The following is a 23,364-nucleotide window of genomic DNA, read 5'->3' as shown; positions in this document are numbered from 1 at the left end:
CAGTGACTGTCTTCTTTGAGACTACAATTCCCGACTTGGCTAAGTCATTCACTAGTGTCTTGGCAGTTGTTCTGGGGTCTTTAGACACATCTCTCACTAGTTTTCTTTCCAGAGTCTTTGAAATCTTTCGCTTCCTACCTCTGCCAGGCTTGTTCTGTACTGTGTGGCTCTCTTTGAATTTCTTGATGATACTTCTCACTCCAGTTCTTGACACTTGGAAACGCTGTGATAACTTTGTATATCCTTCTCCTGCTTTGTGAGCATCAACAATTTTTTTTCTCAAGTCTAAACTGATTTCTGTTGTTTTTGGCATGATGCTTTCTCAAGTGACAGCTCAAACCCTTACTGACGTTTTTATACTGTGTAAATTGGGAGATAACCCTCAATTTTAACTTGATTTTACAAGCTTTGAGCATTACAAAGTTAAAGCACATCATTGCACAACAGTGGTTTGTGCTATGGCTCAATAAAAAGGTCAGTTCTTAAGGGGGCTAATATTTTTGACCCTGGTAGTTTTTGGTTTTTGTGAAATAATTTCGTTTCTGTGTGCAAAGTCAAATAATGTAAGCATCCAAAATAAAACTAGGATGTTTGAAAAAGCTGTGTTAAAAAGTCTTTGCTCTGTTTAATAGCACTTGGGAAATACTTTTAAAAAAATGAAATTTTCATAGGGGGGCTAATAATTTTGTCCACATGTGTATGTTCTGTTTTAACTTTTTGATAAAGCTTCAGTGAAACATGAAACACACATGCTCCCAACCTTCAGTCCCTTTTTATAAATGGGATGAATTTGCAGAACTGGGCTTACCATGTTCTACTAAGGGCTGATGTGAAGGGCAGTCACTATGCAGGTAGCTCTCAGGGCAGAGTCTGAGAGAGCATCATAATACAGTCATCAAGTATGACAATATCTTCACATATCTTCTATCATATATATATATATATTTACATTATCAATATATTAACCTGATGTTTTGCTCTTGCTGATTCTCATTAAGTTTATACTCCCTCTGGCCTAACTTATTACATTTGTTGACCAGCTGTCACTTTAATGTTGCCTGAGATAATAATGAACCAGAAAGCTGGATGAAGTTACCTTCAAGCTAGCACACATTTCTCTCAACATCTTTACCTATGGCTACCAAACGTTATGATCAGACAGCATGTTTAACAGAAAGGCTGGCTTGCTAGCCAGACTTCGAATCTTTCCACAGTGTTTTCACGGAAGAATAACGTTATGTAAATTAGCCATGTGCTGCACATTGCGACTCATTGAATCAGGTTTCATACTTCTTGTGGTCGGCGCGGCGATATTGCGCATTCGCGGTCGGCGCGAGAATGGTCCGCGGAGGATCTGAGCGCCTAGCCGCGCACCTCAAAGATTTTGTAACAGTGCCGACCGCATTGCAATGATTGGCTACAGGGGCCGGAAGTACTTTCTTCGTGCCGTGTTGAGCAATCAGACCGCTCTGACCGCAATCAGTATGAAACGACTTGACGTTTGCAGTAGACCCCCCCCACCCCCCTCCAAATATTTTTATTGCAGATCTAAATGAATCACACAAATGACCTATTTGGGATCCAAAACGGCGAATTTTGCCGAAAAGTGACAAGTTTGCACCCCTGGTGATGTTTCCATTTCTTTCTCTTTCCTTATCTCAATCATCAACACTTGCTGTGTAAATGAACAGTGTTCCCTCATAGGACTGTATACCTTTCTTCTAATCTCATATGTGGTCTAAACCGATTGTAGTCACTAAACTAGAACCCCCAACCTGCAAGAACCACTGACCCATAGATAACTATTCCTGGCAAACTTTGGCGGTCATGTCTTCATTTAGTGTAGCTGCAGCAGGGGAGGCAAACAGGAGCTGACACCTGTCACAGATGTTGGAGCTAACCCAGCAACCTAGCACACATATCTGTCTGTCTACGTGTTGTTATCTGTCATATGTCATCCGGCTGGAGCCTGGAAACTAAGCAGTGTCATTTCTGCTAATATCAGTGTTCGACACTGATGTCATAAGTCAGAAAAAGTCAAACGTGTGTGAAATTGTGGAACATTTTTACTTCACTTCATGGTGTTATTATGATGGAGGACTTGTGAGGTAAAAGTTAGCAAGGTCACTCTAAAATAGGGATGTGGATTTCAAATAAACTACTATTTCAAAGTCAGTGGAAAAATGTTAACAATTTGAATTATTGCCAGTGACTCAACAGGGATGTCCATCTGAATTAAGTTAACTTAATGCTTACGCATAATGGATATTGCCATTAACAGGTAAACAGATTTAGCATTGCGGCTGCAGGAATTTGAACTGAAAAAGAAATGTATATTTTACTTCTTAATGTAAAGTAAAATAGATTTTTCCTTAAGTTAAAATATGCCAAGTAAATTTCTTAGCATCTCTAAAGTCTAACTATACAATTCGGTCAGACAACTCACATTTGTGTTTGTTTTAACTGTTTATTGCAGAACATAGTTTGTACTTAGCATTTAGGCTTCAATCGCATCACCCTTCGCAGAGCCTACAGGTGAATGCTGGGTTGGTGGTCGGGCTGAAAGCAAGTGTCCAGTACGGGTGCAGGTCAGAGAATGAGAGAAAAGAAGGCAAGACCAGAAATCTTTCCACTTAAAGAGGCCGCCAATTGGAGGAATGTGTTGCCAGGTGATTGTGGATAATGACGCATGTAAGGTGTACAATCGATGCAGCTCGAGTTGTCTGTCTAAACTAGCCCAAGGGCATCGCCTCATTCATGTCAGCTGACACTCATGCTTTGTTCTTCTTCTGTTATTTAATGTGGCAATTAGCTTTGAGATGCGCTACAGCAAACGACTGGCATAAGTACCGCATTACAACCTAGCTCGTAAAAATAGTGTTTATTGTTTTAGATGAGAAAAAATCGCATTAACACTTCCAATTTTTTAAGAATTATTGACTTAATCAATTAAAAAATGAATTAATTGAATATTCTAAAAACATTATCCATCCCTACTAACTGTCATCATTATGTCATTTCATCTGCAAAAGCAGCTCAAGTGATCATCCACGCATTACACTGCATTTTCTGTTTCCTACAAAGAATGCAGTTCATCAAACTGTTTTACATAAAGCAAAAAGGAACAGCTGGTGATATAGGGTTTCTGTTTTGTGTTGTCATTATGCCAACAACCTCTAAAAACCAGAAAAATCAGACTGTGACGTGACCGCCGAGGCGCATATCGCACACTAATGGAGAGTGTCATGTGGGGGTGATAGCAGTGTGTCTGTATCTATGAAGCGTCATGTCCTGTTATACACAGGGCCATAACAAACACAGAGTACTGACAGTTTAAAATGACAAGGTGACAGCCACAGTGGGGGTTTGAAGACCATAACAAAAATAGAGTTTTCTCTGGTGCACAGCCCTGGCATCTCACAATGACTGACCAGCACCATGTGTACTGTGTCGAATCTGAAATGGGCAGACGTGGTGTTTACAGGATGGATATGTTCAGGTTTAAGGCCTTTAAACCATTTTAATGTCGCCTTGTATGTTATAAGATAACCCAGCTAAATTCAAAATAAGTTAACTTAGCTTAAACTATTACAGAAATGATATTATGCGAGGGTAATTAAGAAGCAATATGTATCTCTGACACCCAGTGTTTAAGATTGGTACTGCAGTCCAAATTCTAAAACATTGGAGGGAGCTTTCCACCCCTGCCCCTCCTCCCAAGAGTCGATGTGCACGCAGGTTGCTATGTCGCGGACACTGAAGCTTCTGTGATGAATCAGCTATGCATCATCTTGAAACTTTTCTGCGCTCTAACTTCTCTCCATTCTGGTTTGCCGTTTGCCTGGCAAACGGAGAGGTGTCCAAAACGGCTGTGAAGGGTGCCTTAAAACCGCCTACTTTGTCTGGTGAAAACAAAAACAAACAATTTGCACTGGAATTTAAACTAAAAAAACATAAATGCAGAAGCAAAGAGGAGGGGAGTAGGGGAGACACCATGACGTGAAAACAGCCTGATACATGCATAAATTGTTACATTTTTAAATTTAGTCTATTTTGTATTCAAGATAATAAAGAATATTACATTCACTTCAAAGTGGATCTTTATAATATTAACTTAAAGAAGTGAGAAATGACAGGAGGGTAAGGGACAAAAGAAGGATGAAGGGGGAAGATATGTGACTTTTAGGTAAGAGGGTGAAGTGATGAGGAAAACAGTCATCGGTTTGTTAGCCGGCTGCTGCTGGATGGAGGTTGTTTACCTCATGTCTACTGTAAACACCTCATACAAAATACTGCCATCTCCAGGATTGCTCACCCGGAGAAATGTGGTTAAATATTCTCCTACTTTACACATACTTTAAGATACACATTTCTGTGCAGACACACAGGCCAACCCACATTCAATCACAGTTTCCCAGCATGCCTCCTTCACACACAAAACTTTGCGTATGAACCTCCAGACACATACACACGCCCACCACCTTGTCATTTCCTATGACATCCCCAGCCTCCATTACCTGCATATATTAACCAACCTCTCTGATGTTAAAAATTATACATTCATACATTTGAATAATTCAGATTATTTTAAAAGCTGTGCGCTCACTCACTGTCTCTTTTTTCTAGATGGAAAGAGAGCTATTTACCTCAAATCGCATTTGAATAAAACCCATAAATCCTTTCAAAGTTCTCTGCGATAAACCAATCAAATATCCCCAACGCTGGCTGACTGGCCAATCAAAATTAGCATTCATACTTGCAGCCTTTCTCATTCAAAAGACATCAAATAGCAAATCGAGTTGCAGCCTATTTGTGAGGCTCAATTTGTTTGAGATAAGAAAAAGGTGGCTAATGGAATGAGAGTGAGAGAAAAAAGGGGCAGTGCTGCACTGCCATAATGTAATTCCAAACCTAACAAAAATATTTGATGGAGTAAACAGCACACATTTGATTCATAAATGTGGTAGATGATTTTATTTGTTTAACAAAAGAGAAATATATTATAAGTAGTGGGGAATAGAAAAATAGATTAGATAGCGAAAGGGTGTGGAGGCTAAATTATTCCCGAGATGAAACCTGCTTATCACACTCAGCATTGAGCATGTTTGTGTTTTATGTGTGTGGGTAAGAGGAGACAAGAATCAGGAAATAAGGCTGGCAGAGTTGTTGTCTTGTTTTTTTTTCTAATGGGGGCTAAACCTGCATTTCAGTGTGTGTGTGTGTGTGTTGATGTGATACAATGAGTAAGAGACAATGGACAGACAGTGCAACTTTATCTCTCATTACACATCTCTGTCTTCTTCAAACTGCCTGTGAATCATGACAGGCGGTTACCTCCTGCTTCCTCTTTCTCTGTTTTGAAAACAACAAGTAACCGTCACTGACACTTGTGTTTCCTGTGTTTGAATTGGTTACACACATACCAAGACAAACACACAGCCATAACTGAGTTTAACTAAGTACATTTTTAAGGGAATACAGTCACACACACACACACACACACACACACACACACACACACACACACACACACACACACACACACACACACACACACACACACACACACACACACACACACACACACACACACACACACACACACACACACACACACACACACACACACACACACACACACACACACACGCCAAGGTTCAAGCAGCTGGTGAGTTTGCCCTTGACTGCCCACCCCCGGGCACTGGTGTGGCATGGATGCAGCTGTTTTAAAGAGTTCTGGAAGGGTTTATAAAGCCATGTCCTTGTGAAGGGTATTTTCTGTTTTTCATTGACCCATTATAAACCCAGGGTCTCTTCAGACCAACAACAACCCTGCTTCAAAGTCCAGGCTCCTTGTTCAAGTTGGTCTGACAACTGTGTTGGTAGTGATTTTTGCTAGAAAATGACTAGAGCAAAAAAATTAAAAATGAAGGATCTTTGATATTGCCATATCACAATCAATCAGCATCCCTTATTAGCATTGTGCTAACTGTTCCTTACAGTGCTCCATAAGAATAAAAACAGCTGTGCAGCTTCTTTAACTCTGTTGAATAAAGGTAATATTAAGCTTTCCTACTGGAATCTGCACACAACAGAACCATTAATATCATGTTGACTACCATTTGTGCAAATGAGAACTTCTTGTATCAGGATAAATCTCTGAACACCTGTATCCTGAGTGCCAACTGCCCAATGCCTTCACAGCCCAGGTGGTTAAATTCAAAGGCTTGGTTAAGATGTCTTTTAATTGCATGATTAACATTTAAAGGCCTAATGGTTTGGTTCAGGCAAAAACATTTTATTATTATTATTTCTGAACATGTAATATTAATGAATATGGGCTGACATTGGAGTTGGTTAAGAGTATTTTGTGTAAAAGCTTAAGGTAATCAACTTGCAGACACAGTAATAGAAGTTGTTACATATAGTATTTAAATTAATAGTTCCATTAAAGTTACAACATTGAGAATTGATCTAACCTGTCCTTCAAGGTAAGCAAAAACCAAAAAAGTTGTTTTTATGTACAAAAACAGTGTACTGACAGTGAACTGGCTTTGATGAGAATAAAAAAAACAGCTCTTCTAAAACATTCATAATAACATTTCCAGGTTAAACTACATTTTAATTATGTGAATGAGCATGAAATGTTAATACAATGAGACAATTGACCTTAGCTTGTCATACAGTACTTCAGGCGTGACGACCCAAAATGCAGCATTTGACATGAGGCTCAAAGGTTTGTAATCCAGCACGGAGAAGAGCAGCTGAGATGATGTACTGACATCATTGCGAAGGAAAAATGAAAATGGATTTTAATTCCATTGCATGTACTTATTATTATTTTTTTTTTTGGGGGGGGGGGGAATTTTCACTTTTTTGGTTATCCATATATAATCGACAGATTTGCAACACATTGCAACAGATAATAATGTATAAAGGTAAATGCTCTGGAAGTGAGATTTGTGTTCACAATGTGGGAGCCTTGCCCTTGACTGACCCGCCTGGGGCTCTAATAGACAAATGGCCCACTGTGTTGTTGGGGACTCTGGGAGTCATCTCTAACCAAAACAGATGCCTAGGCACAGCAGCTGTTCATCTGACTTCAAACTCTACCGAAAAAACATGTTGCCAAAAATCAGCATCTTTAATTGCCCAACAGTAGTATTTTACATTTCACAGTATAAACATCAGTATATTTACCAGGAGTTCAATGAGTTGAGATTCTGTAAAAGTATCCCTTATTATAAAGACAATTTTCTAATGGGGTAAATGCACGAGTGAGGGAGATATTGTACTCACCCTGGAAGGACTGACTGGCTCTCTCCACAAGCTCCTCGATTGGATAGCTGGCCAGGTCTCCTCTGGCATGTTTAGTCTTGCAGTAGGTACACGCATTCAGACACCTACATGGACAGGAACAGACAGAGAGAAGGTGAGTGGAAGAAAATGGGATGGATGCCTTTGGAAGACAACGGGTTTCTTCAATCATCAAAACACTTAGCATAGGATTCAATAGAGAAGTTTAAAACAAGTAAAAAATAATAATAAGCTCAAAATAAGCATATTCAAAATTCAGCTTTGTTTTATGTAATACTCATGAGTGACATTAAAATCAGCAACACAAAGAAACCTTACTTTGGATAATCAATGTTTAGTTTATAAAACCACAGTCTTTAAACATTACAAGTCATAAAATATATATTTTCGTGAGGGTTAAAGTTTTTCCCTTGAACCAGCTGAACTGGGGACTTCTGAAAAATGTAAGAGACAATGGTAACCAAAGAGATAGAAAAATATTTTTTATATTTCTATGAAATCAAGTGGCGCATGATTTCCCAGTAGAGTCAAATCATGAAAAGAAACTGTTCTAACTGTTTATTAGGTATCCAGCGAGCCCTGAATTAACCGTGGACAGCTGTCTCTCAGACTGAGGGGCGGCAGTGGAAAAAATCGGACTCAATGAAGTTTTTGTTTTAAAACAAGTAGAAAAGCACAATTTAAATTAACCATGAAGTGAGGAGGGAGGAGAGAGAGAAAGAGATAGTAACCAGAAAACTCAAAACAAGAAACACTGGCTCACACCAGAACCAAACGTATGGCATAGTATCAACTGTAGGGGAGTCTTTGTACGGGATGAAGGAGGCTTTTCTTCAAGAGTTCCCTCTAAATCACCACTGAATCGAAGAACAAGGCCCACTGTTATTCAACTTTATTTTTACATTTCTGAGGTTTTATTTCTGTTCTTTAGTTTGTCACATTAGAATAAAAATATACACTATAAATGCCATCACAGAAGTTTCTTTGAGCTCAATATTGGCTTATTTTTCTGGCATCCATTCAGACATGCTGTTGGTTGAACACGAGTTTTCATTGTAATTGGTTAAGTGCGTGTGTGTGTGTGTGTGTGTGTGTGTGTGTGTGTGTGTGTGTGTGTATGGGGGATGAAAATATTGAAGATAAATAAGACCATTCATCTTCTGTCTTCCTTTAAAAGAACAAGATCTTTGATCCTTTGAGAGGTGTCTTCCTGCGTGGTACCAAAAGTCAACCTGCATGAACTGGGGGTTAAGTAACTGTAGAACTCAATTGGCAAATCTAACACCGCCACACTGAAGAATTAAATTTCCAATGGAGCCACACAGATCACGTCATGTTTACAAACAGAATTTGTAAGGCACAAAATGTATCCCATCCGTGGAACACAGCATGCAAAGTGGGGTTTTCACTGAAAGCCTTAAACTAAGCAAAGTGTAACTAATAAGACAACCGTATAGCCACTAACAAACAACACAACATGACCATCTACAAATGCAGCATTACTAATGCAACCTTTTGACACAGACTGAAGATCAAAAGCGCCGTTTGCTCTTGACCAAATGTGTCACAATTCTTAAATTGCTTTTCTGTGGAATCAAAACACTCCACTGCCGTGACAAAAACATCTTACTAATGATAAATAACCATCGAATGCTGTTATCTGAGGAAGCTAGTACGGGTCTTTGAATTAGACACAAGCAGAAAAAACCCTGTATCAGTCTGTGACAGACTTATGGAGATTATCAGGGGTTTCCCAGAAGGTCCACACAAACAGGACATCACAGAATTCTTGCTTGACCACAGACACAATTGCCATCCTGTTTATAAGATGTGTCAGTTCAGTGAACTTGGGTCAAGTAGATTTATCATCACACTAGATCTGGCAGCAGCAGCAGCAGCTGTGGGAAACATATTCAGACATAATCTATAAACCAAATTGAGAAAAAAATAAGTAAAAAGTACTTTGCAGATTGTACAAAGACATACGAGTTTACAATACAAAATCTAAATGTTGCTAGGGTTTCTTTTTACATACCGAGTGAAGAGGTTCAGACCTCTTGACGTTAAGACTGTATGGGCTTCTGCTAGTGGCTCACATTCATCCACTTTTAGGCATTTACACCAGGCAGATTAGCACTTATCACTTCAATGCAATGGGAGTGCTTATCAAGCAAAATTAAGACACATAGCTAGAGATCATCGTTAGAAGATCCAAAAGTTTTTAAACACTCCTTTTTTACTATGAATAAAACATCTCAGTTTCACTGTTTTATCTACAATACTGTCATTCTCATTTTAAAAATAGAACATCAATATAATACATCATGGATAAAAATGAAAAACAAAAGATAACATAGCATTCAATCCATCCATCTTTTCCTCTCAGGGTATTGCTTATCCTCGATGAGGGCACCAGAGATGGCAGCTAGGTCACAGGACCTAGCTGTGGAGAAAACATAGACAGATGGGGCCCTGCATGCGTGCACACACACACACACACACACACACACACACACACACACACACACACACACACACACACACACACACACACACACACACACACACACACACACACACACACAGATAGACATACCACTAGGGGGTCCATCCATCTTAATGTGATCAGGCCCAGCTGAGTGGATCACACCAACATTAATCTCAAGAGACAGTCAGTGGCCTGTTTGGGTGTGTGTGTGTTTATGTGTGTGTATTTGCATCTATTATGTGTGTATGTTTGTTCATGTGCCTGTGTGAGTGAGCTGCCGCTGAACATTTGTCCAGTATCACAACAACGCATTAGCAGTTTCGACCCCTCCATCAGCCTAAATATACTGCGACATGTAGTCAGCACCCTTAGACTGACAGTGACTGAAGGAGAGGGGCAGGGTCACTCGTTCTGAAACACACACATACATGTTTGCTGTTATTCAAGTTGAGAGGAGGCTACTACAGCAAAAAAAAAAAAAAGTGGGAAAATTATTCTGAAATTAAAATAAAGTCCTACTTATCAGGCCTCCATCCTTACCCTCCTTTGTCTCTGTCCTCTCCGCCTTCTGTTTCATACCAGTTAATTAAACCACAGAGGTAGCAGTTGTACCTGACAGCAGTGTACTTCATCAATGTGTTACAATAAGAGAGGCAACCTCCCCAGTGTGTGTGTGTGTGTGTGTGCGTGTGCGTGTGTGTATTTTTGTGTGCATGAGAGAGGGAGACTATTGTGTGGTTGTGGCCTTGGGAAGGTAACAAAGAAAGGAAAACCCTGAGGTTCTCTGTACATTTGCAAAACCTCCCTCGACATACACACACTCTCTCTCACACACACACACTCACATACAGTATAGTTCACGCTGGAGAGGCCCCCTGTGTGTAAAAGCTTAAAGATGCAGACTGGGGGAGAGTTGGGCAGATAAGCATTTAGGGTCTACACATTAATTAGAAAACTGCTATATGGATAAACAAGTTGGGCAAATGTGTTCATTAGTGTTGGTGTCTGTGCGGGTTAGGGTGTGGGTTCATGGTAGTTCCCATTGTGCAAGCTTGAAGATGCAATTAAGAAAACAAAGCAAAAACTGAGCAGGGAAGTCTGAGCACTTTGCAAATTATGAAGCAAGATTATTCACTGCACTTATTGTTGAGACTGCAGAGAGGGGTGGAGTGGGTAGATGAGCAAACATAATCTTAAAAACTGCTATTATATGAGTGAACAAAGCCCCGGGCCTGTAAGTTTACCGTCCGTATCGTCTCAAAGTCAAAGTGGAGGTTGTAAAATAATGTGGAGTCAAGGAACAAAGAACGCTGACACAATGGAGTAAAGACCTATTAGGAGTAATGAATAGAGGATGATTAGTTATTCAGGGAAAGGTTGGCAGCCTAACTTTGTTTACCCTTGATACACTGCCATGAGAGATGGCTGTGTTGAAGTTTAAAAAAAGATTTACATGCGCATCAATGATTTCTTGTGACACTGACAAAAGCAGTATTCCTTGCAGCTCGTATCTCGTAAGGAGCATTATAATCTCTAATGATCAGGATTTAGCATCACACTTCAATGAGCATGAAAATCACCCTATGAGCTACTGCAAGTTCAAAAACAACAAAATAAAAAAGCGGTTCATTGAGTAAAGTAAGTGATTCCCCAGGACAGAAAAGAAACTTAAAAACCAGAAGGATAATGACGATCATAGAAGCTATCAATATAGATTTAAATTAAAGTGTGAATGGTGGTGTTTTGAGAAATCTTACACACCATTTTTAGCAAGATTGTCTCTGTGTTATTGCTTGATTGATTCAGTGAAATTACAAAATTAGGCGGGATTAGGATATTTTATATTATCAACCCATGTAAAAGGCCACATTGTTCATTTTTACAGCAAAAAACTGACAGACTCTTTAAATGGCTACAGTATGTGTGACATAAACAATATGATAGAGGGTGATGCTTGTTTTCAAAGTTTTCATTTCATGTGTTATTACAATACAGGAAAAGATTAAATTTATATTACAAAACTTACAGTTAAAGAATTTATTTTTGATACAAAACATTTTTCATTGGCTTTTCAGAGATGGTCCATTGACCAGCAAGGAGTCAATTAAGACTACAAAAACAAGGGGATCTGTCAAAGTGTCTGAAACTTCCGACCTTAAACAGCTTGGCTTGGACATTGGAACAGCTGCCTTGTCTGGACTTGTTTACTCTCTTGTTCAAAAGGAGTTGTGGTCAGACTGAGAAATGTATATAAATACTGGATTTATGTGCATGTGTTTGCACTTGTGCTTGTGTGCGAGTAGTTGAGTGTGTGTACGTGAGTGTGTGTGTGTGTGTGTGTGTGTACGTGAGTGTGTGTGTGTCTGTCTGAGCGTGCGTCTGTGTGTGTGTGTGTGTGTGTGTGTGTGTGTGTACGTGCGTGTGAGTGTGTCTGTGTGTATGAGTTTGTCCTAAGGCAGCTGGGATACGTTCCTCTCAGTGTTCAATGCAGCCTGTGTGTGTGACCTCTTGATTATGCCATTTAGTATCGTGTTTGTGTCCTGAACATTGAAAAAGATCTGTGTGTGTGTGTGTGTGTGTGTGTGTGTGTGTGTGGGAGAGAAACAGAGAGATAGTGAGTGTTTTGGATGTGTCACATGCTGACCTTGGATTGCTGGAACTACTACAGCAGCCCTGCTTGTTGTTTTGACTAGAGGGGGACAGCACGTGCATGTGTGTGAAACTCCCCACCATGTCTACGTAGGGACTGTTAGTGTTTTCACGACTTCTTGTTTTGTCTAAAGACAGACCTCCAGACAGCCTCTGTCCTAGATCAGGGAGCCCATTGTTAACAGAAAAGAATGCTATGATGTTTGTTTATTATGAACAGCCGCGCATATTAGAAAAAAAATCAAATGGTACACAAATTAACCTAAAGTTAGACTTGCAGGCAAAGTTGACTTCCTGGTAAGCAAGCCGACTTTCTCACCCACTACTTTCCACTGAATACAAGAATCCACAAGCTCTAGCATATGTTAACAGGTCTCTCTCTGAAAAGTTTAGCTTTTATAAAAGCTGTCAGCAGGGGCACATGTATAAATGGAGAAATGTGTACTGAACAGATTGATAAACTTTGTTTTCCTGGGTTTCTGACCCCTCCAGTAATAACTATTACATACCGTAAATGCTCTAGACTAATCAGAGCTAATGTTATCTGCAACACTATTCAGGCTTGCAGAGATACAAAGGCGCTTTATGTGCAATCTATCAGAATTTATTTGCTATCCTCTAATACAGACATTCCACACTGAAATGGAAAGTCCCTGTTCACAAAGTCCCAGAAAGAGTAATGTAAACATCAGTTTGATCATTTTGTCAGTGAACTTAAACTTCCTCTTATTTAAAAATCCAAGCTTGGAACAACAAGACTAAAAAAAAAAGAAACGGCAAATAAAACATTTAATTACACACTAAACTCAATTATCACATCCATAACTATTCTTATTTTTCACTTGTGATTTAAGCCATTTTTTCTTTGAGAATAAGTGTGGGTCTGATTCAATTACATTGAGTTATAAAATCCCAGCGTCTCTCCTGCCGGGCTGCTGACAGCTTAGTCAGCCCAGGAGTCAAACACGGTACACAGCTGCACAGCAGTGGTAAAGTAATGTTAACATTGTCCTGTTCAAAAACACTTGAGATGACACCACTGACCTTTATCACCTGAGCAGAAAGTGTCGGAGCAGCAGAACTACTTCACCGGGCTGCCTTGTATCACCCCTCTCAGCTCCTGTCATTATAACTTACATGATGCGTGGCCTTTTTGAGACTGGCTTTTCAAAGTACACAGCCTCCATACGACAAAGCTTAAAAACAACAGCGTACCTGCTCTATCTTTATAGCTGCTTATGTAGATGGAAGATGTGCTTAAACTGGATAGTTGATGGCTTGCAGGGCATAAACACAGAACATACCATAACATTTATTTACATTATGATTTAAAGTGTATGTTAAGAGTTACTTTGTTAACCTGGTCATAGAGACTTCCCCATTTTTACAGAACAGTTTCCACACACTATCAGAGTCATGGTACATGAAAGCAACCTGGATTTGTCATGAACATTTTCAACCTAGGTACCAGGGAGTCCAGTAAGGTGCCAACACAGTACAAAGTGTTTCATTGTAAAATAAGCCAGCTGTATCGCATGTATAAACACATCCATAGATACAAAACGATAGCCTACATGTTAGAGCCACACATACAAGCCTAATCTCTTGGTTGATGGTTCTGTCCTGATGACAATGGACCATTTACGTCTTGGAAGAAAACATATTGAAAACTGGTTTAGGCAAATAGTCTGTAAGACAAGCGTGTGTGTGCGTGTCAGTGTGTGTGAGTAAACTGTGTTTGCCTGTGACATACTGGGCTAATTCAGTTACTCAGGGGTTCTGTAGTGTAATGCCTTGTAATGACACACAATCTCATTTTGTCCAAGGAGACACATCAATCTTTTGGATTTACTGTGGGGAGCAAAGTCTCTCCTGGTGAGTGAGTAGGAAGGAGAGTGGATGGAGAGAGAGAGAGAGAGAGAGAGTGTGTGTGTGTATTTTTATCAGGCATGTGTTTGTGTTGCAGTGGGGAAGAGGGAAATGGAATAATATGTTCAGACCAGTGGAGCTGAAAACTACCCATACATTGGTTTGATAAACAGCAGGAAAGGCCACCATGGTACATAGCTAGAGGAGGTGTATGTATGTGGGCGTGGGTGTGTTTGAATGAGTGGGAACGAGTCTGCATATGATCATGTGTGTTTCAGGATGGAAATAGAAAAAGAAAATGGGAATTTGTGGAGGGCAATGTGTTTGTGTGTGCCGACTGCGTGCTAAAGTGTGAAATCAAAAGAGATCTTGTGTATATTGTGCAATCATGTATTCTCCCAACCCTACACACATGTACGTGATCAGAAACCCTTGTGTAAACACTCTTCACTCCCGTGTTACTCGACTTTTCTGAAGCACATCAGCACATTTTCTCCCTCTGTTGTTGCTGCTCCACATGATGCATTCTCACTTTTGCTCTACGGGGAGAAAAACAACACAGAAAAGAAAAGATGAGATCATTGACCAACGAGCAACAAAATGAAAAATCAGTCAAGTAGAGCAATGTGCCTTGTGTATTCGCTTTTAAGATGAGGACGTGATATGGAAAAGTTATCTGCAGTGAATGGGGGTCTCAAGCAGCAGCAGACATAGATGTTTAGATTATTTGCTAAACTGGGTGTGGAAGAGAAACAAAAAGAGAGAGAGACTCCTCATGTGACCATGTATGGCATCTCAGGCAAAACCAGCTTCTCATTCTCTTAGGCCTTATTCACTTTCACACTGTAATTGCCAGAGAAATTCAAATTACAAAAGAGCACATAGGCCTGATTCAATTAGCTTTTAACTCGGCTAATGACTTCCCATCTCCCCCTGTTTCTCTCTCTCTCTCTCTCTCTCTCTCTCTCTCTCTCTCTCAAAAAAGACGGCTCTGTTATTCATGTACTGTACAGTATAGAAGCTCTGATGTATGCTGATTGGGGTAGAGAAAAAGAGACGTGCAGCTATCAGGTGCTGAAGGCTGTCATTCAAGTGCCAAAAAGCATGAAAGACAGACAGTTGTTAATATAAGAAAAGTGAGGATTGAACCACTTTTATAAAATTCAAAGTTAAATCGACAGAAAAAGTGGGAAAAGGATGTGGTGGCATGAAGACATTTGTGATGTTTCTTTTACAGAAGCTTATACTTGCATCCAATATTATAAGAGACAAAGATGTTTTTTTCTGTTTTAAAAAAAGAGCTGGCAATCAGTATAAACTTCACATCTTTGTTTTCATGATTTTCATAAGACTATCAGCACCTTGAAAAAGCTGAAAGACGAAGCTGTTTAACCGTGTTTCCATATTATCTCAATGATACTCAGCAAAACAAACAAACAAAAATCTAAACTAATCTAAGCAGTTCTATAAGTACTACATGCTGTAGAGTAGAAGAAAGGCAGATTAACATGTTAACAAGTAAAACTTGTTTTCAGCTATTGCCATTAATTTATTTGAGCTTCATCATTCATGTGTCTTAAATTAATCAGATTTGGATTATTGATGAATTCAACCTAGATCCAGGTAACTTGTTTTTTGTTGTCTTTCTTTCACTGATCATATTTTGAAGCAATCATTGCTCAAGTAAAGTTTGATGTGGGCAACATTCAAGCCCATCTGTGTCTGCTCCCACAGATGGGCTCGTCCCCGTCTTTAATTATGATCTCACAAGAGTCTACACCGTATCAAAGGTCACCATGGTGACAAGGCTCACCACTGGGGTTTTCAAAAGAGCCAGCCGTATTCAAATCAATGACCTGGGCAAAGGCAGCTGAGTTTGACTCCTATTTAAAACTAAGTGTCTATTACCTAAGTGACTAGTCCATAAGCTAGTTAGCTACCTAGGATAATCGTAGAGTTGTCGGATGAGTATAAAGCTGCACTCTCAGCTCCTGTCTTATCACCCTGGGACCTTATTTATGATCGCTGAAATCCACAGTGTTATCAGCTCACAACTCTCTAATTTGTGCGACAGTTTTTTTTTTACATTACAGTAGGTCTACCTTATTAAGTACCATGGGCACTCATTGTGGTCCTGCTTTGATCATAATGGACACATCAGCTCAGTTTGGCAACAACAGTGATATAAAGATCTTGTTTAAACCTCTTTTTAAGATATTAACGTCTACCTCTGACACAAACGATGTCGCTGCAGTTGCTCACAGCTGAGTCCTAACCTCTACCTTTCCTGAGGCTTATTGTTTTCCTTCCATAAGAAGTCTGTGACCCCAAATTTACTTCCCTCTGAAGCAGAGAACGTTACACATTGGTCACAATGGATAATACAAACCTATGTAAAGGTCAGCAGGGAGGTTGATAAGACTTGTTATTCCACTGTGTCGGAGTGCAGAGGGGATGGAGAAGTTGTTGTAGCCAGGCAGAAATCGCAGGAAACAAGCAGCTAACACACTGGGGGCCAGTCAGCGAACACAAACACATTCACAATGTGCACGAAGCACTGAGACACATTTCCCTCTATGGGCTTTGTTTACATGGTGTGTGCCTGTGCGCGCGAGCGTGTATTTTGCAACGGTTAATATAAGTGATTGTAAAAATCAAGGATTTAGCCGGGATAAAGGTCTGTGAGCCTTTTTAAATCCTTTATGGCTGTAGACAAACAGAAATAAAAAGAATTGAAAATGTCGATGAAAAAAAGAAAATAACAGATTAATACTCTTTAGCTTGAGTACTGAATGCTAAACATTTGTGTTTAAAAGGCTTTAAATGTCTATTCAAAACACTAACAATGACATCATGCAACATTCAACACGGCTAGATTAAATTATCTTTTCCTTAAGAAGATAAATATTTCACTGAGTGTCAGAAGGTGAAAAAAGGGAAAGAGGAGGGATGAATAGAAGGTGCTGAACAGAGTGAATAGGATAAATTACTGTGTTGGCTCCAAGGTTATCTTTTATACTCCCTGGATGGGTGAGGCCAGTCACTCAGAGTTAGAAATTTCCACTCTCCTGTGACAAAAAGCAGGACTGTTGAATTCCTTTGACAGCTAAGTCCTTCAATGTTTGCGTCTTTTTAAGACAAGTCAGCGTGTCTATTTGTCGACCTGTAGTAAGCTTAACCTTGCAAGCATTTAAAGGACGGTCATTTAAAGGAGGACGAAAAGGAAAACGTTAAACAAAAGAAGCCAAATGATTCCATCAAAGCTGAGAAAAGAAATGTAAAAAGTATATTTTTTTATGATGTATCAATATGTGTGCCATGCATACCAGGAGCTGCATTAATGAACAGTTTTGTGTTTAACTATTTTTAATAAAGTATGAGCTTAAAGAGCAACAATCAAACAATAGAGAAGCAGTCAAAATGCCAACACTTCTTCACTTGTATATGAGAAAACTATCAAACAACAAGAAGCTAATTTTCACTGAATTGTCCCTCTGAGTCGGCCTGTCTACCTGCCCGGAAGTTAAGAAAGAAGAAGTTGAGTATTGGTTTGGGTTTACAGGAGAGAATCATTACCATCTGACTTTTAAGTCATCGTAATAACGACAGAGATTTTTCAGTGCCTAAACAGAGAACAGGGAAGTGACAGATAATGAAATGAAGCGAGCTGTATCAGTGCAACACAGGGCTTTTTTTTTTTAAAGGCCTGCAGTTTAATGGCAATGGTTCACACAAACAGACACAACCACAAATACACACACCAGTGTAATGACCCATTCTGACTGAGTGGTTGCAAATTCTTTGTTTATGACACTGAGCATCACGATTCAACTTGTCCACAAAGGGACTTTCACTGTCGCTGGCAAAACACACACACACACAAAGCGCAAGAAGGGACCGTTAGTGTAGCCTGGGGCAAAACACACATACTCATCCAAGCTTTACTAACAGTAAAGTGTTCTCAAACTTCGACTCAAAACAGAGCATTAGAAAGGCACAATGAAGTCTTTTTTCAGTCTGTCCTTACCCTCAGGCAGATCTGTTAACATCAGAAGCTATGGAGAATATGAGATAAGAACAATCCTAAACTAAAAGCTGGTTTGAGGAACGTCAGCTTAATAAACTATGAAAGAGCACAACCCCAACATGAGCTGCAAGAGAGGGGTTAAGTTCACCAGGATCCCATCTGATCTTCAATCTAATGTTAAAAAATACAGTCCTCTTCTCTCTTTTATTCTTCTCAGTCATTAGGAATTACTTCTTCTAGTATATAATAAATGTTCCTGTCACCGACAAAGCAGCGGGAGCAATTTGAGGTTGAGTATCTTGCCTAAGGAGACATTGGACATGTGGCTGCAGGAGCTGGGGATTGAACCCCCAACCCTCCTGTTGAGAGACGACCGACTCTATCAACTGAGCCACAGCCGCCCCCATTGGGACAGTGGCAACGAAAGACTCCAAAAGTTGTGAAATGCAGCAGGAAAAGCAGGGGACAAGGCAGAAAACTATTTTGGATGGCCGTGATCTTTGGGCCCTCAAACAGCCCTGCATTAAAAACAACATGATTTTATAGAGGACTTCATCACGTGCTGAGGAAAACTTGTCTTTGCACACATTTTATTCATTGCATTCACAAATGCTAGCTGGAACTCTAGTAGGCAAAGAAGAAACTGTACACAAACCAGATCCAGAAGCTCTGCAGCCTTCTCTGGGTCCAGCTCATTTCAAATGGAATGAGGTTAAGTATTCAACTTGGGCATATCGTTTGTTTTCATTTAATTAGACACAGACCTATTCAAAAGCACTCGCAAAGGCAGGCAGTGCAGCACACAAACTGCAGCCAAATGGAGAATACAAAAGTTCAGTACCAACAGGGTACATTCAGAGTATATTTCAAAGTTCTCGTGATCTTGTGTAAATTAGCAATAATACATCACTCAATGTTTATCATTCACCTCCTGAATCTGTTGATAACCATCCCTGTGGACGTGAAAGAATCAAAATACTCAGCATTGAAACTAAATTGTTCTCAGGGATATTCTCAGAAACATTATTGCAACATGCTTTGTACTGAACCTTCAAAGATAGAATACTGGCTTTTCTCATTAATGTGTCAAGGATAGATGATAGCTATGCTAATGCCCCAGGAGAAACCTGACTATGTTCCTCTAATACAAAGCCAGAGGGCATTTGAGGACTAGCTGGACTGTGCTGAATTTACTTTCTAATGGGTATAAAATTAACTTGGTGGAAAAGAGCCAATCTAATTTGGATTTAATAGGTGCAAATGAATTAATATGCAACTTAATGAAACTAATATTGTGAATCAATTTCAACATGAAATTAAATTTTCATGGTGGTCCCAGCTGAAACTCTTTGCCAGGCTGAGGATTTTCACTGATTGGATGAAAGGGGATGGTCCAGACAGTATATCTGTCAGACCCAGACTGAAATCACTCTCTGCAGATGAATGAATATCGAGTGAACGGGTTTTTATTTAGCAAGAAGAATATTTACAGTCAAAATTCAAAGTTTGTTTTTACTGTATAAAAATAAACTGGAAATGTATCTTAGACCGAAGCAGTGTCACTAATGTTATTCCCTGCACTGCAGCACAAGTGTCCCAGCATGCACTATGATAGCATGATCCCTTACCTGCTTCTCATAAGGCATTTAAAGTGCCTCATACATACAATGGAGAGCTCGGCACAGTCAAATCATCAACAAAATCAAACGTTTACCATTACAGAGACAAACGAAGGTCTACTTGTCCTTACTGTCCTTATATAGTTGTATCTGAGACAAGTTTTCTAGAAGTGCATTTTAGTGGCTGCAGAGTAAAGCAGGTTGAGTTCTGACAAATAAAGGAGTAAAACTCAAAGTGAAGGTGTTCTGTTTCTACTAGATTAAATCACTGAATATTACAACATATTTGGCTACATTGCACTTATTTAGAAAATAATTAACTCAAGAGAGAATAATAACCCTGTAAGGCTACCTAGAGCTAAGCCCTCATTAGCATGCTAGCTGACATGATACAAGTTTGCAGTGTTTGTGCATTATACTTGCATAGGGTTGTTCATGCTTTTGTTTTAGTCATGTTTGGACATTTGTAATGCCTTCCATACTAGTATATCTTATATCTTCCCTTCAAATCTGTCAACTGGTCCAAAAACCTGCAGCTTGACTGATCACTGGTTCAAGAAGAAGAGATCACATAACACCAATCTTGGCTGCCTGTCCATTTCAGTGTTGATTTTTAAATGTTTAATTGTAAAGCTCTACATAACCACGCCCCTAGAAATATTAGTGACCTTACAACCCCCCTCAGATCAGCTGGTCAGGCATTACTGGTTGTACCCATAGCGCGTTTGAAGACTGACGGCAAGTTCCCAAACTCTGGAATGACCTACCTGCTGAAATCTGGTTTGCTAAATCTGTCTTTGAAACACTTTTTCTATAGAAATGTGTTTATAACTTGTGTAACTTTTCTTTGTTTTACTACAATAATACTACAATCATACTAGTTTGGGTATTATTCAAGGTCTAAAACCTTTCAAGGGTGCAAATGTCCTTGACCCTGGAGTATGATCTGAACTTAGCATTTGGGTAGACAACAGAGAGAGCGAGAGAGAGAGAGAGACAGAGAGAGAGAGAGAGAGACGGAGAGAGAGCAAGCCTAAATTAATGCATCCCACATGATCACACACAAAGAGGACCACACACGCATTACAAATGAATGAACAAAACTACTCTCCTCTGACGCAGAGACCATTTGTAGAACAACTGCAACTGCTGTTGTGCATGTGTGTTGGACAAAGATCTCTCTGTTTCATCAGCTGACAAATGTCGCCTATGATGTCACAACTACCTCAGAGGAACATTTAAAACAGACCGTCTTAAAACAGAACCCACAGACAGCACATTCTGTCTTTTACACACAATCACACAACATAGATAACCAGAAACATGATAAATTAGTGACACCAAGAGTGACCAAAAACACAGAAAGGCACACATTAAGCTTGGATTTTCAGTAACACCAGTGTTATTTGGGAGATTTGTCAACAGCTGCTTCATCCGGTGAACATATTCGAGTAATCCCCCTGGTTCCTAAAAGAGTTCCAGTAAAGAGAGTAAAAACAACAAAGGGATTTATTTGTAGCCAGCCGGACCCTTTTGAAAAACAACAGCAAGTTCATCTGGATCAAATACAGACCCCCTGCTGGAGGGTCGCTGGCAAGGGACTGACATCTGCCACACATAAACACACACACCACAACAAACGAGATTTTACACATCCAGGCTGGAAAGCCCACAGAATCACAGACGATGAAATGGTTGGACGAGCAGGGACACAGGCAGCCAAAGAAAGAAAAACAGATGTAGTAATGATGAGAAGCGACCAAAACAGAGGAAATAGAGAGATAGATTCATTTATCAAAAATTACCCAAAACACACAGAGAGGCTATTGAAGGGTGGCTGCATCGGTTTGAGCAATCCAGAAGAACAAAACCAGGAGTAAACCAATCAAATGAAACAGTTGAGACAATTAGGAAGTAGTCTAAAGGTGGGTACTATAATTCTGAGTTTTACCAGATTTTACAGGAACAGCAAGGGATTAAGGAAAAAAAGCTAAACTTTTCCATGTATACTCCTTCCTGGTGTGTTGTGTATCTCTACTTTAACTCACATAATGAAGGTGTGTACTTTGTCCAGCACTGGAAGAACTATGTCTTAACAAGTTGGATTTACAGTTTCCTCGTCGTATGAAGTGTAGTCTAAGAAGCATTAATCTGGAATAAAGACAACTAAAATCTCCAGAATATAAACATCAGACACAGTTTACACTTTAGTTGATCTTGACTTAATCATGTCAAGACGTAATAATAATGACACAATGTTGTTAAACAACAATATTACGTCGAAGCTACAGTTTTCCACATGATTGACCTCCTTCAATGTAAGATTTAGATACAATAATTCAAACTTATAAACATGTATGATTAAAAAAAAGTGATATGTGGCTTTGTTATCACTGCCCAGCATCACATGTATCTACTGCATCAGTATCACACCCGAAATAACCATAAAAATGCTCTGGTAGTAAATCTGGTAATAAACCAGTAATAACTATTATGTCAGGACCTGAAAACAGGTCACAACTTTCTTATTGGTTGCTCACTGTGTTACATAGACAAGGACACTGGTGCGATTAGAGCTTCAAGGACAAGAGTGGAAATTCCAGTACAATGTTGACAGCCCCTTACTGACAGTAACAAATGTGCAAACAATAGGCTCAAGCTAAAGAATGTTCGAGTCTCATAATGCTGTGTCCACAAGTTATTTACTTCCTAGCTTTGTAAGTCAAGCCATTAGTGGAAAGACACTGAGGACAGGCAAGCACATGATTGATGGATTATCATCAGTGGAGGCCCAGCGCAGTGGAATTAGTCTGTTGTAACCCTTTCTAACTAGCCCACTGAGACCACAGCACGGGGTTAGCAAGGACATACAGATCTGTAAACAACATGAAATTAGCCCATAAAAATGTAGGTGTACATGTGAGTGGTGTGAGTGTCTGTGCTTGTGCATCTACTCATAAATAAAATAGGCATGTCCATCCATCTATGGATAACATTTCTCTATAATATGCACATTTATTCCTCTATCAACATTATTAAATCTTTTTTACTGGTATTGCGGTTTATGGTAAGATGTTTCCAACCACACACCTCATACGCATTTTTGAACAAAGACTGTCATTGAAAAAAGCGGCAAAATTATAAATAATTATCCACAGATAATAAAAAAAACACCATAGCATTGGAAAAATATGACAAGGGTCTACTTGTGCAGCGGTTTCTGTTTTTATGACAGTAATAAGAGAGAGCAGAAACAAGTGACTTGACAGGTGTAGGTTTTCTATTACATTTATATTTAAAGAACAAACAACAATTTATGCGCTCACATACAAACTGCATGGTTCACACATTCCCCAAGCAAACCATGTGAAACTGATGAAATTAGAAGCACAGAG

The 23,364-nt window shown here is 39.5% G+C and overlaps 1 protein-coding gene across 1 annotated transcript in view; it reads right to left on the bottom strand.

The window, feature by feature from the left end:
• The window catches only part of cdkal1 (CDK5 regulatory subunit associated protein 1-like 1), a 231,364-nt gene that overhangs the window by 121,058 nt on the left and 86,942 nt on the right, over window positions 1-23,364 (bottom strand). Inside the window, exon 8 of the mRNA XM_061050985.1 lies at window positions 7,300-7,403. Within this exon, the coding sequence (XP_060906968.1) occupies window positions 7,300-7,403 (104 nt within the window). The remainder of the gene's footprint in view (window positions 1-7,299; window positions 7,404-23,364) is intronic.

This window comes from Labrus mixtus, chromosome 11, assembly GCF_963584025.1.
Source record: "Labrus mixtus chromosome 11, fLabMix1.1, whole genome shotgun sequence".
NCBI classification, from domain to species: domain Eukaryota; kingdom Metazoa; phylum Chordata; class Actinopteri; order Labriformes; family Labridae; genus Labrus; species Labrus mixtus.
The sequence above is the reverse complement of the archived record's forward strand: the minus strand, read 5'-3'. Positions and strand labels throughout refer to the sequence as shown.